Source organism: Salvia splendens, chromosome 7 (genome assembly GCF_004379255.2).
Source record: "Salvia splendens isolate huo1 chromosome 7, SspV2, whole genome shotgun sequence".
In the NCBI taxonomy this organism is placed as follows: domain Eukaryota; kingdom Viridiplantae; phylum Streptophyta; class Magnoliopsida; order Lamiales; family Lamiaceae; genus Salvia; species Salvia splendens.
Window position 1 is genome coordinate 25,426,722 of NC_056038.1, and position 14,064 is coordinate 25,440,785.

Here is a 14,064-nt window from a genome sequence, read left to right on the forward strand (position 1 = left end):
CATTTCTGTCCAATACTCAAATGCTTATGACAACTTTATAACAATTTATTGGCTGACATGGAATCATATGCTCTACTCTCTATACACCACTCTGAACTCATCCAAAATGAATGTTAAACACATCTAGGAACACAATCGAATTGTTTCTCTAATGACAAGAAATTGAATCCAAGAAACACTTGAAGGGAAAAAAATTAAATAGATAGAGAATGGGAAGATGAAAGTTAAAACTGCTTTTACTATGTGAACCAGAAATGATTCTATTTCAACAAAATTTTGACCTTGGCATCATAAAGCCAAAACAAACAACAATACAATAGAGATCAATCCTATCAAAAACATGACAAGCATTCTCCCAACTCCAACAAAATCTTGATAGATCAAACACAACTCATCTCACTAACTTCACCTTCTAGCAGCAATCATCAGCATCGGTGAAATTATCCCCTGTATTTCTAGCAAAGACTGCTGTATTCTGATCTCCTCCTCAACATCTCTCTTCAGATTCCTAATACAATTTCTTAGTTGATCTGAAGACCTAATATCCTCCGCCCTCGACTCTACAACCTTATTCGCCAATCTCGTCAGCAGCCCTGCATATCTCGGCATGGTGGAATACTTCTGCAGAAACGCCAACAGCAACCCGAGCTCCTCCATGTCCAAATTGGATACACATTTCATCAACTTCCTACGCGCCACCAACTCCTCCATCACAGCCACCACAATCTCCGGATTTCTCTTATTCAAAGCAGCTACCAGCGCCTCCCTGTGCCTAAACTTCTTCAACAGCTTATCAAACTCGGCCATCTTCACCTTCTTCGGCCTCTTGATCAAGTAATCCCCTTCCGAGGGCTTCAAGTTCTGCCCTCGTTGGAAGTACCTAAAATACGAAGGCCTTAGAACCTTCCTGCCCGGCTCATCATCCACAATTTTCCACTGCAAATTAGTAACTCCCACTTCCTCACTCTCCACCTTCGCCTTCCTTCTACCGATATACAAGTTCCCTTTGGATGTCCCTATAACGCGAGTGGAGCAATCGGGCGAAAATCCAACTGAGAGAAGTGGCTCCAGGAACCTCATGGAGTGAGTGATCTTCAATTTGGCATAGTTAAACACCTTCATATATCCATCCAATGCAACACTCAATATCCTATTCCCCTCTTCTTCCTCTCCGCTCCCTCGCGTGACCTTCCCCATACAAAGGGCGGTAACAGTCTTGATATGGCTCTCCATCGAATACAGCAGCTTCCCACCACCAATAACATCCCATATCTTAACGAAATTCCCACCGGCCGTGGCGATTAGGCCTCCGGAGGGGAGGTAAATCACACTCTCCACAGGCTTCTCGTGATTCAATTCCAACACAGAGCCCGAATTCGAGACTCGCACATCCCAAACCCTAACCCTATGATCGTACGATCCGGAAACGAACATTTCATCACTAATCGGGGAAGTATCGCCGCAGCGCACATAATCCTTGTGCCCTAACAGATTAAACACGCATTTCTCAGTTGTGACATCCCAATACTTAACAACGGAATCGTCTCCGCCGGAAAAGAGGTGGAGCTTATCTGCGGCGCGAGGGTAATTTACTGACCGGACGGCGGCGGCGTGGCCCTTGAGACGGCGAAGGTGGCTGCGGGACTTTGCGTCGAACACGTGGACGGTGCCGGTCAAGTCTCCGGCGGCGAGGAGTTTTCCGTCGCAGCGGAAGGAGACGGCGGCGGCGGTGTCGGAGAAGGAGGAGATTGGGGGTTTAGGCTCGAGAGTTTTGGCGGAGAAGATGGAGACGCTGGCGGAATGTGTGGCGACGAAATCGTGAGGGGCTGTCGGTGAAAAGGCGATGGAATTTATTGGGAAAGTGAAGGATTTGGATGGTGTGGTTTCGATATCTTTAGGGATTTTGAAGGATCGCCAGTACTTGGCCTCCGGGGTGGGAGTGAGTTTGCTGGAGGTGGGGCGGAGCTTCGGCTTAACAGGGAAGGATTCCGCCATTGTTGAACGGCGGGCTATTAGGGTTTTAGGGAATTGGAGAAGGATTGCTGCTCAAAGAGGAAATAGGGTTTATGACCTCATATATATACCCTGGTCACTGTTTGATAAAGTACTTCTACTCACAATTTGCCATCCAGTGGGGGCGCCCCATGCACCGCCACGTCATCATTTTATCCTCTTGCCCTTCCACCTGCAGTGGCTTGCCCTGAGGGGCACCCTAAGCATTTTTACTATTGTTTTGTTATTTAACTTAAATATTTTCAAATATATGAATGCAAACTTATTAAAAAACACAACGATTAACTAAAAGAACGTCAAAAATTTCATTGATTTAAAAACAAAGTTACATGAGTTAGAAATAAAAAAAATGACTATCCTACAGAAGCACCAACTTCCGACTCAACTCATCGCTCAACCTCTGGGCGGCGTCAGCGGCGGCAGGGCGAGTTGGAGACGGCTCCATGTCGGAGAGACCGCACGAATCAGTACTGAAGTCCGGATCGTACTACGTGTTGGCGTCGAACGACCGATATTCGACAGGTTGTGTACCCGACCACCGTGCGCCATCTCCAAACATCGGGCTATTAGGACTTGAGCATCCACCGGAATCCATTTTATAGCGTAATTTGAGAGTTTAAAAGTTAATCGAAAAGTTACAAATGAAAAGTGAAGTCGGGGTATATATATAACAAACTTTTCGAATTAAAAAAAAAAAAACTAAAACGCGTTACATCGGCCGCGTCGCCCACAGTGGGCGGACGATGACGCGGACGATGCCCTATCATCCGCGCTTCGTCCACGGACTAAGCGTCGGGCGCGGAAGACGCATCGTCCGTCGTCCGCGGTGCCACAGTGGCGGACGATAGCGCGCTCAATGCATCGGGCGCGCTATCATCCGCCCCATTGTGGATGGCCTCACAACTAAATTGAGTTACTCCTACTCCATTTTTTGGGCACATAGATTTAAAAGTTATGTTAAATTAATTAAAAATTAAATTATAAATAAGAGAATGTACCTCAATTTTTTAGGCACATAAATTTAAAAGTTATGTTAAATTGCTTAAATTAAATTATATTAAAAATAAGAGAATGTAAATAGGGGTGAGCTTTCGGGTTTCAGTTCGATTTTTTGCCAAACCGAACCAAACCCGAAAAACCGAATTTAGTTCAAAAACCAAACCGAACTGAACCCGAAAAATCAAAAAATCGAAAAACCGAAAAACATATGGAGTATATACTAATAGAATATAAATATATATAATATAAAATTAATATATAATACATAGTATTATATAAAATGGGAAGTGATCAATTGCTAATTCATCACTTAATTGCTAACTACAACTAATTTAAAACCATAGGATTTTAGAAATCTTGTGGTCTAAAATTTGCCACGTGTAATTTTCATTTTTATTAATTGAATCGAAAAAGATAAAAAAAACTACCAAATTAGGGTTTTGGATGAAAATGTCTATATAGTATTTCGAAAATATCAACACGATGCTTTGAGAATGTTAACACATTGCTTATATCATATTAACATATTTTATATAATATGTTGACATTTGTTGTTGTACGAAAAAATTAAAAATTTTTAAATTTTTTTTCAAATTTTGAAATCGGAACATATGCAAGTGAGATCTCGTTAGGATCCTTATGAAATTATCTTTAATTGGATATATGTTGTGCGAGAAAATAATTTAAATCGAGAAAGTTATATGAGTTTTAAAGTTATGAGATATTTTTTAAAAGTTATTTACAACTAATTTGTGGTAAATTTACCTTAATACCCTTATTGACGTTTTTGTTGATCGTATTGGCATTCTGGGACTGATGATCTAGACCCTTGATTTGAATATCTAATGGCTATTATTTAATTGTAGTTAGCAATTAAGTATTGAGTTAGAAATATAACACTTCCATATGATATAATATATTAAATTAATAGAATAAATATATATAATATTATATTTAAAATATAATTCAGTTTTTTCGGGTTTTTTTTGCCCTAACCGAACCGAACTGAAAAATAGAAATTTTTTATTTTTAAAATCGAACCGAACCGAAAAACCAAAAAAAACCGAACCGAATTTTAAAATTTCGGTTTGGTTTGGTTTGGATATTCGGTTTTCAGTTTTTTTGCTCCCCATAAATGTAAAGTAGGAAAGGAAATATGGTAGGAGTGATTTGTTGTTTTATTTTTTGCTAAAAAGGAAATACGTTCCATAGTAATAGTCTAAAGCTATTTATGGAAATATTTTTTTCTTCTCTTTTAGTACATTAATCTCTCCGTCCATGAAGTATTGTCCAAGTTTGACTCAGTACGGGCTTTAAGAAATGTGAAAAAAGGTGAGTTGAAAAAGTTAGTGGAATAAGGGCCCCACATTTATATATTAGTTTTATAATAGAATTTGAGTGTAAAAAGTTAGTGAAAAGTGAGATCCATTTACCAAAAATAGAAAAAAAAAGAAAGTGGACAATTTTCCATGGACGGACCAAAATAGCAAAAACTGGACAATATTTCACGGACGGAGGGAGTATTATATATGGTCCCATCATTTACTATATTATTTCAACTGTTTTTTCTCTTACTTTATCCATTACACATTAAAACACATGTCATTCTCTAATCTCAAATGACTTATTAATATGGGATAAAGAGAGTACCATGTTATCATGAAAATAGTACTCTCTTTCGTCCGCAAGAGTATGCACTTTTGGCTGGATACGAGTTTTATTGCATAATTAATTTAGTAAGAGAGTGGTTATAAAAATAATTACAGTATTGTTAGTGAAGAATGAAAAAAGACTTTCTAAAATTAGAAAGTGCATATTCTTGTGGGACTGACTAAAAAAAGAATGGGACCAAGAGAGTAAATTGTGTCATAAAAGTAATTGGATAAGCATAAATATACCCCCTTCGTGCAGCCGGGCGGCCAATGGAAATTGGAAGTGCATGCAACCCCATCGGGCGGCGGCCAGGGGGCTGCATTGTGAGTGTTCTTATGTGCTTGATGTAAACATGATTTTCTAATTACGTGAACAATTTAAACAAAGAGAGCAGCGTGACAAAGAAAGAAAGTAACATCTGTATGGTGAACACTTTATTATTCTCTCGACAATAAATGTCACACTTTGAGCTGACAAACGTTTTTTAGAAATATACGTAATAAAAAATGTATTGAAAAATCAGTGGAATATGAGTCCTACTTTTATATAATATTAATTTTAGACTTCATTCGTCTCCAAAGAATATGCACTTTAAGTTTGGCACGGGTTTTAATGTAAAAGAGAGAGATAGAAAGAAAAAATAATTAAAGTATTGTTAGTAGAGAATGAGTTTCACCTTATTAGAGATAAAAGATTTTCCCAAATTAAAAAAATACATATTCTTGTGGGACAGACTAAAAAGAAAAAAAATGCATATTTTTGTGAGATAGGTGGAGTAATAAAATGGAGTGTGAATGTGTTATTGGAATGTGAAGTACATTACCAAAAGTAGTAAAATAAAAAATAAGTGTGACAAGTATTTATGGACGGAGAATAACAGAAACTAGGACAAAAAATGGCAAACGAAGAGAGTATTTATTCTCTTCATCCCAATATTACATTTCTTTATTATGTTGTCTTAGAAAATACTATGTCATATTTCTATTTTAAAAAATAGTGAATCATCATTAATACTATATCTAATTACATATTTCTTTCTTTATTATTACACTCCAACATCTTTTTTTTATATAAGGAGTATTATTTATTGGAAAACATAATAGAAAACCATTCTTTTATGAGTAAATAAACAAATTCAATATGCAACGCATTCAGAGAGATTTAAGAAAAAAGGTTCATGCCTCATTGTCTGTCTGCTCTTTCTTTCTCTACACAAAATAGATAAATTTGCAAAACCAATGTGAATCTGCTAATTACACTTGATATATGGAACTCAGTAGCACACTCTTCTACATACACATATATCTACCATTAACTTATCGTAAGTATTCCTTTTTTTACTTACCACACAATGACAAAACAGAAAAAATGTGACAATTTCTTCTCAATCTTTGTATTTCTCTTCTATACACCAATAATCCTATTCTCATCTACGGCATCTGTGTGAAGTACAGCAGTCCTCGGTAGAAATCGTACCACGATAGCAGAGCCAACTGCTCCGTCCCATGGCAGCAGCACTGGAGAAACATCGATGCGTGCAAAAATCAACAAGCAATATTATATATAGGCGAGTGAGCCTCGGTCGAGGTCAGGCTGCGGGCGTCCTCTTGTCGGAGTTGGAGGTCTTTGGATGTTAAGCTCCTAAAGAAATCAAAAGTCAAGATTATCTTCTACTAAACAAAAACAGCACCACAACTTGGATATATCGCGAATCGACATACCTGCATCCACGTCTCCTCTGTCACACGTTCTGGGGAAGTTTCTGGGGAGTGGAAAGGCGGTGGAAGTGGATGAATCAATTTCGAGACGATGACCAATTCCCTGCCAATGACCAATATTGCTCCAGCATTGTTTGCCGTTCCTGAAACACGGTTATGTAAATCAGATAGGCATGCACTTCAGCTATTCCACCACATGCTTTGATGGATTGGGCAATTTTGAGCTCTTTTTATTATGAGATCATTCAAATACTCAATCCTATCGATTGTCGAATTTAATCTATCAGCCAAAATAAACGCCTCCTATCTGGAACGGTAATATGGGGATAACTTGAATCACTGAAAGCATACCACAATAATTGGTTGCAGAGAAAAGGGTGATCAACTGGCCGTGGGCAAATCGTTCGAATCCATCCATCACACACTCGTGAGCTCTTATGATAAGCTGCAACTTGTTCTTCTTACAGAAATCTGTGACCCGGTCAGGCTGTAGGAAATAAAAAGATAAGCAAACAGTACGACAATCTAAAATTCTGGAGATTCATATAACTACATAAGCAATTTTCATTTCCATGCACTTGGTAAATAGTGACAAGAAATAGAATGCCGTGATGAAATCGTGAAATAAGCTAATCATCATCGTTTAAGATATGTCATCAGAAGCATACCCCAAATGTCACAAGTCCAGGTCCTCTAGCATTTGGTCTCAAGCCCTCAACGCTATCATTTTCAGTCGGATCCGACCTGAGGAGAAATATGATAAGCACAAGATGGCACTGGATATAAGCTGAATAGGGTAGTGAAGTAAAATATACCATAACAAATCCATTAGCACTATCGAACCACCGTCCATTGTTATGGGCCTCTGCAGATTCTCTATCTGTTCGACTGAATTTATCGACCTCCCTATGCCACCATGCATGCAAATGATCTTTTTCTCAATTAACGCAGCAAGTGGGAGATAATTGAACAACTGGTTGAATCGCGTCCAAGCCCAAATCCCATCACTTTCCCCCTGCAAGAATGTCAATTAGCCTTTATCAAAAACTTGCAATGGGGAATATTTTGTAAAATTGAGATATATACCATTCTTTCAATACATTCAATGCGAAAACCAAAAAGTGCATTGACGTCTGCAGTTTCATGATTTCCTCTTATCAAGTGAACATTCTCTGGGTATTCGATCTAAGGCCCATGTAAGCAACAGTTAGGATAGGCAAAAAAGCGAATATGCAATTGACGAAAACATTCAGTTATTAGTTAAAATCTTGCCTTAAGAGCAAGGAGCAAAGTTATAGTTTCCAAGCTGTGCTGTCCGCGATCGACATAATCTCCCAAGAATAAATAGTCTATGTAACTGAAACGGAAAAGCTACAAATTAATGTCAGAGTAAATGAAGAACGTGTCATTTGCAGAGTGAAAGAGGCACAGCCTCCACAAGGTACAACAAGAAACTTGCGTAATGTCTCCAGCAGTTGAAGGAAATCCATATTCGTCAAAAAGCCGCATCAGATCACAAAACTGTCCATGAAGGTCACCGAAAACTTTTACAGGAGCTTTCAATTGGAGCACTGTTTGCTCTTGCATGAAAATCTGCTCAGCAGCAAAACAAAGCTCACCGACTTCGTAAGAGTCCAAAAAGAACTTCCTATTCACAGGAGGCTTCCAGTTCTGCGGCCTCAACAAAGTTGATATGATCTGCATAAACGTTAATCAAATAAGCATTGGATGACATTTTTGCATGTTGAGAAACTTTTACTTTCAACAGACAGAAGATAACTGAACCCAGTGAAGCTTGCCTTTTTATGCAAGCCTTGAGGTGACCTCTGCCTTGCAAACTTTTTAGTAGGATTTGATAGGTCATTATGTGATGGTAGCATTCGCCTACTTTCATTTTCAAATTGATCCAAGGATAATTGTCGTACCATACCCCCCAAGTTTCCTACAGTTTCTTTTGCAATTACAACCTGCAATATTGGAGAATATAAGCTTTTGTTATTCCCAGCATCCCTATACAATATACTGCTGCAGAAAAAACAAGAGCAAATCTTACGGCTCTAGGATGAAGGCGGACATCAACTTCAGTGTCACTACCCTCAGAAGTGGTCTCCACAGACTGCGAATTGACATCTGACAACGAAGCTTCCTCGGGGATGGCTGAAGCAGCCTGAGCTGATTGCCAGACAGCACAGGCAACCTCAGCTTCAGCGGCAGATGCCTCTGCGAGTTTCTTCAAGGAGTGTCTGTCCATTCTATAGAAACCAACGGAAGAGAGAGAGGTTACAGGTTACTAAAGTAGCTTGTCTGGACAACAGAAGAACTCATAATGGACAAAATCAGCAGACCCAAAATTTCCAGATGAAGGTGTTTCAGACCCGCAATCTGGGGTTGATCCAGCGGAAAATGGAGCAAAAGTAGTATTGTTTGACCTTGGGCTAGAAGTCATTGAGGCTCTGTTAGGGGATAATGGTGGATTGATTTCAGATTGATATTGAGAGTTCTCTGCCACAAGAAAATCATCTAGCAAAGTATCTGCAGTGCAAAAAATAAAAGATCTTTAAGCAGTTCAAGAAACCCCATCTTTAGATTTAAGGATCATTCAAATTCTGCCGTTTGCCTAAAAATTAAATTGGGATAGAGTGAAGTTGTCAGCTCAATGTTCCCACTCATCAGAGCTAATTCCCTTTTCTGGACTCTAGTAGTACTAAGCTGAAATCATTTGGATGAAATGCAAAAACGGAGTTTTTCATGTACACTTTTAGTTTTATGGGCTGGTATGCAGTAAGAGCAAGAGAGAGTAACTCAAAATATCTAGATGAATTCCTACAATCAGAGCTAATTTCCCTTTCTGAATTCTAGTTCGAATTAAAATTATCTATATGAAATGCAAAAATAAGTATTACATGTACACTTAGTGTTATGGGCTCATATGTAATAAGAACATGTACGAGCACAGAGAGCATCTCAAACTACATCCATAATCACATTCACATCCCAAAAGTGTGAGAAACTTATATCAGAAAATTATCTGCAATTTCTTCCTATTGTGATCTTGATAAAATAACATGATAGATAAGGACAGGTCATGCAGCTAAGTGTAAATCTACCTCCTTTAAAATAACTAAGAATATGTTTGCATAAATTATTTAAAAAAGATGATAAGCTCGTGTGGCTTAAAGGCAGACTTCACCTCCTTTCAAACCACCATGAACATATATTCGGAAACCAACAGATGCAGCTGCATGGCGACATCGCCGCATAATCTCCAGAGAAGGATCAAGGTCACTCTGTGCTTTGTTTCCTCGTGAAGTGACCAGCCCTTTTCTATCAAGCCAAACTCCAGCAGCAGTATCCAATGCTTCAAACAGAACAACAATAACATCAAGATACTCTTCACTGGAAACAAACATCAAGACTTGCAACAATTTCCAGTCAACCAACTTAAAACAACATTAAATGGTACCTGAAATTACAGCGTCACCTTCTACTGATCGACCACCTCTGACAACACCTCCAGTTACATGCAATCTAGCACCTACAAAGACCTGGTAAAGAGCATTATTCACAAATCATAAAGTAGAGGTAGCAAATAGATAAGGCATGTTGTTATTGACTAGTGATACAACATCCCTAAGCTTCTCCTATAGAATTGTATGACCTCCAACCTCAAACAATCGAACTAAAAAAAGCAAGATAATAGCTTTTTCTGGTGCAGAATCTGGAATGCTACAAAGTATATTGGCATCTACGAGTCTTCCACTGTCAACCCATTGCTCTATAAGTAAGGCCAGATGAATGAGATTAGTCAGGAAAAGATAACCCAACCTCATTCAGTATACATTAGCAAAAGAAACCCTAGTCATATAAAATGCTAGTATACATTCATATACTACAGTATTAGATAAATCAGCCGGTGTTATAGATTCAAACTCATGGTTTTAAATGAGCACATAAGACAATTCCATATAAGAATGCCATCTAATTTGTAAAATAGCAAAGAAAAAATAACTAGATCTATGACTTACCGCAGCATGCTGGTACCTGGGCGAAGGCGACACTCCTGGAGCAAGTGTCCATTCCCAGAGGCCATTCCGATGCATAAGCAATCCATAGGCATCTGCCAGTGGCTACACAGACCACATGCAACTAATACATTAGTAATGTACAGCGGCTACAGCCCAAGTAATATTCCTCAATTACAAAAGTACCCCAATCATTACAGGGGAAGAATAAGCACATTATTGGTAAAAACTAAAATGCCGATCAAGCAGCTCATCAGTGTGCAAATTAACCGACCATATAAATATCTAAACTTTTATTAATTTTTTATTTTGTTTTTTCAGTTAACTGAGAAAAAGCAGAAACAGTACCAACTCAATAGCACAAAATATTTCTCTTGCCAAAAGAAGTTCAGAGATATAAGTATTCCACTCTCTTTCCCAAAAGAAATTCGTGAAGATAATAAATGAAATCATCCACCGGAGAGCTAGCAATTTAAAGCCATTTTTGTAACTGGACTTGGAAACATCTTGTGGTTTAACAAAAGAATCATGACAAATGAATGGCTTATATCATCATGAGAAATAAGCATACCGTGCCAGAAGCATCTCTTCCACCACAAAGCAGAAACATTCCATCTCTCCGAGTACTAGCTGTTGCGTACCTATAAACACAGTCAATTGTTCCAGTAAAATGCTTATTTCACTATATAATGACAGGAATATTTTTTGTAAACATGATAATCTAAGAGATTCAATTAAACAACAGAAGATATGAAAAATTGTTCATTAAATACTTAAGCCCCCACACCCCCCGCTAGTGAACCAGTTCATACATAAAGACAGCTAAACATCTGTTTCTGGACAAAAGTCTTCATGAAATTGAAAAGCCATCCCTCTCTTAGCAGGCAATTTCATCACAAAACCATTGTAATATTAATATTACTTACACAATAGCCATGGATACAACTTACAAATCAAGAAAATGTATGATTTCAAAGATACGAATTTAATCTACACATTGTAGTGTGTACTAAATAATAACATTAGCAACACTACTTACATCCTTGCAGAAGGTTTGTCACCTTCTGGATCAAGCCTCTGCCACACATATGGTTTCTGTGCAGTATCGAAAGCCCAAGCATCTGAAAGCACTCTTTTACCTGTAAAATAGTAGATCTTGGTCAGTTGGTGCCAGATAAAAAGCACAAGATATTGAAAATTTGAACAAAAAGTCTGTTGCATTGGAATCTTTAGTTCAGTCATGTGTAGTCCAAATTCTCTCACCCATCTTCATATCAATTTGTCAACCAAATTCTCCGTTGTATATTCAAAACGAGAGAGCTAATAACTTCCAGTAACTTCAGATTCATAGGAGGAAAAGCCACTGGCAGAGAAATGGAGGAAAACTCGTGGATTTACCATACACAAAAGGCTTAAATTAATCCAAGCCAGACCGAACAAGTGAATTTGGCATAAGTGATATAGTGTGCCACTGGAATTCACAATGCCTACGGCAGCTAAGGCAGAAGTTCACTTAATTAACAGAAACCACTAGACAATATCCCAAAAATTAACAAAATTTTCAATTGAAGCTTGCAATAACATCCGGTATCTTTTCAGATTATTAGAAAGACTATTTTCTTCACTGCTATCGATGCAGTAATATCCCTCATTCTGAAGTGAAAATAACTCCTAACATATCATTCAATCAAATATCATAATGTGTATTTTTTGTATAACAGAAGGCTTGCTAGCACTCACCATCATTGCCACTAACGGTGACAAGATATCGTTGTGCGACCAAGTCCATGACATGTCCGTATCTAGGCCCAGGCCCCTGTCCTTGAACTACCACACTGCCTCCCAGAAAACAGAGTTACAAATCAAACAAAGCTCATGTACTCAAAAACCAGATAAAGGGAATATGCAACAACGTTATCTTTACCGATGCCACTTGAACTTGTCGTTTGTCAAATCAAGCACATAAAGGTCATCTGTCGAATGCCCAGCAGGACCTATCCCGCCCTGGCAAAGGACAGACCCTAAGTAAACAAAATCTAAATTTAACAAAGCATAGTTTTTCAACCATGAGAAACTCCAAACTCCAATCACCTGAAACACCACCATGGTGCCAACAGCTGCGGCAGCGTGTGCAGCTCTAGGTGATGGTGGCTCTCCTGCTGGTCGAAGCCTGATCAAATCATTAATGTAACAAATAAGCACCAAGAAAAGTAGAAACTAAAATCCTTCTTTGGAATTCAACTTCAACAACACACACACAAAAAGGAAGACAAACCTGGTCCATTTTCTAGTAAGTACACAGTAAGAATGTACAGAATTCGTCACTCCATCCAACCCTAAAAAATACATTAGCTTACAATTTCAACAACTAATCAGTTCCAAACAAAACAAAAATCAGAAAACAGAAATCAAAAGAGAGAATATTACGAATGCCACCGTTGCCACTGTCAATGGCGGTGGCGCCACCGAACAAAATGAGGCGGGGACCATGGGTTTTCGTCGCCGCGACGGCGGTGAGAGTGTGGCTACAGCGGGGGCCCGGCGCGTTCTCATCAGTGTCCCAATAGCTCTCTAAATACCGATATTCCGGCGCAGGATGCAGCCACGGCTTCGACCCCATTCACAAATCAATCAACTCAGCAGAAACGCTGGATAAAAAAAAATCAACGCGTAATTGAGCGAAATAGCTCAAGAAATCCACGAAATTGGAACCCTAGAGCTGATTAAGCAGCAAAATGGACTCTCCTTCACTGAGAGAGGTTGCCAGATAATTCAAGTTCAATTTTTCGAAAGGCAAAGAACCGTTTTTTATACATGGATTCGGATTGTATTACTGATAAATACTTCAAAACTGTGAAATTAGAAAAAGGGTTTCATACTTTCATGGACTGATTAATGGAGTTTAAGATTGACAGCTGATAATCGGAAGATTTTTTGGCAAGAAATGAGGAAAGCCCACTCGCCAGTCAACCGTTTTTTCATAGTTTGTCAATTCTTGGAATATTCAAATTTGAAAAAAAAATATGTTGGATATATTTTCAAATACACACGCTATTATTAATTGGACACAAATATAAAAAAATTTCATTAATTAGGAAAAAATTTAAATTTTCAAGATAAATATTGCAGATTTGGAAAAAAGAATTACATTTTTCTTGAAAATATTATAAATCATCATAAATCCTCTAAATTATTCGTTCAAATTAAATGTTGATCAAAACTAAGCTCTTACGTATTCTGACAAATTATTCAAACCAATAAATTGAAAACCAAATTATTCCCAGAAATTATTGAACATGTTATGAACGAATAACAACAAATTGCTATTCGAATTACTTTTGGGAAACAAGAACAAAAATAACTGTGAATCATCTTTTATAATTTCCTAATGATTTCTTAAATGTATTAAATATTTTTGGAAAAATTGAGGGATTTTCTGTAAAAATACGAAATACGGAATGATATTTATCACCTTAATTCAAACGAAAAGAATATACCCACAACAAATTTATTCAATCATTTTATCAAACTTGTTATGTTCATATATTTCATGTAGGAGTGAGAAAAAAAAATCCAAAAGATGAATATTTGAACGAATCAAATTGAATTTTAAAGTTTTGTTCGATTTTATTCACATTTCGGTCCATTCTGTTTCATTT

General features: G+C 37.8%; 2 protein-coding genes across 4 annotated transcripts; both read right to left on the minus strand.

Moving 5' to 3' along the window:
- Nucleotides 1–210: 210 nt before the first annotated feature.
- On the minus strand, nt 211–2,046 carry LOC121742201 (protein SLOW WALKER 1-like). The gene has a single exon (XM_042135278.1). It carries the CDS (start codon nt 1,993–1,995, stop codon nt 406–408), a length of 1,590 nt encoding a protein of 529 aa, XP_041991212.1. The 5' UTR covers nt 1,996–2,046; the 3' UTR covers nt 211–405.
- A 3,779-nt stretch (nt 2,047–5,825) lies between these two features.
- LOC121741689 (serine/threonine-protein phosphatase BSL1-like) lies at nt 5,826–13,393 on the minus strand. Of its 3 annotated transcripts, XM_042134570.1 has the most exons (22): nt 13,285–13,393; nt 12,833–13,053; nt 12,681–12,741; nt 12,497–12,575; nt 12,330–12,409; nt 12,146–12,240; nt 11,445–11,544; nt 10,977–11,046; nt 10,409–10,510; nt 9,847–9,928; nt 9,574–9,741; nt 8,729–8,915; nt 8,437–8,635; nt 8,183–8,350; nt 7,843–8,081; nt 7,656–7,740; nt 7,470–7,568; nt 7,199–7,398; nt 7,052–7,127; nt 6,735–6,870; nt 6,387–6,526; nt 5,826–6,306 (listed from the first exon to the last, which is right to left on the minus strand). In XM_042134570.1, the coding sequence occupies exons 2-22, from the start codon at nt 13,023–13,025 to the stop codon at nt 6,223–6,225; spliced, it is 2,643 nt and encodes an 880-aa protein (XP_041990504.1). In that variant the 5' UTR covers nt 13,026–13,053; nt 13,285–13,393; the 3' UTR covers nt 5,826–6,222. The 3 variants fall into 3 exon arrangements, with proteins under 3 accessions (XP_041990504.1, XP_041990503.1, XP_041990505.1); XM_042134569.1 differs by having other exon boundaries at nt 12,833–13,367; XM_042134571.1 differs by having other exon boundaries at nt 8,813–8,915; nt 12,833–13,366.
- Nucleotides 13,394–14,064: the final 671 nt, after the last annotated feature.

What these genes read in the sequence shown, in the direction of transcription:
- LOC121741689 (XM_042134570.1), bottom strand. Translation starts at nt 13,025, where the DNA reads ATGGGGTCGAAGCCGTGGCTGCATCCTGCGCCGGAATATCGGTATTTA. An exon ending in CACCGTTAGTGGCAATGATG is followed by an intron (nt 11,545 to 12,145) that starts GTGAGTGCTAGC and finishes ACTATTTTACAG; the next exon opens with GTAAAAGAGTGCTTTCAGAT. An exon ending in CCAGGTACCAGCATGCTGCG is followed by an intron (nt 9,929 to 10,408) that starts GTAAGTCATAGA and finishes GCTCTTTACCAG; the next exon opens with GTCTTTGTAGGTGCTAGATT.
- LOC121742201 (XM_042135278.1), bottom strand. Translation starts at nt 1,995, where the DNA reads ATGGCGGAATCCTTCCCTGTTAAGCCGAAGCTCCGCCCCACCTCCAGC.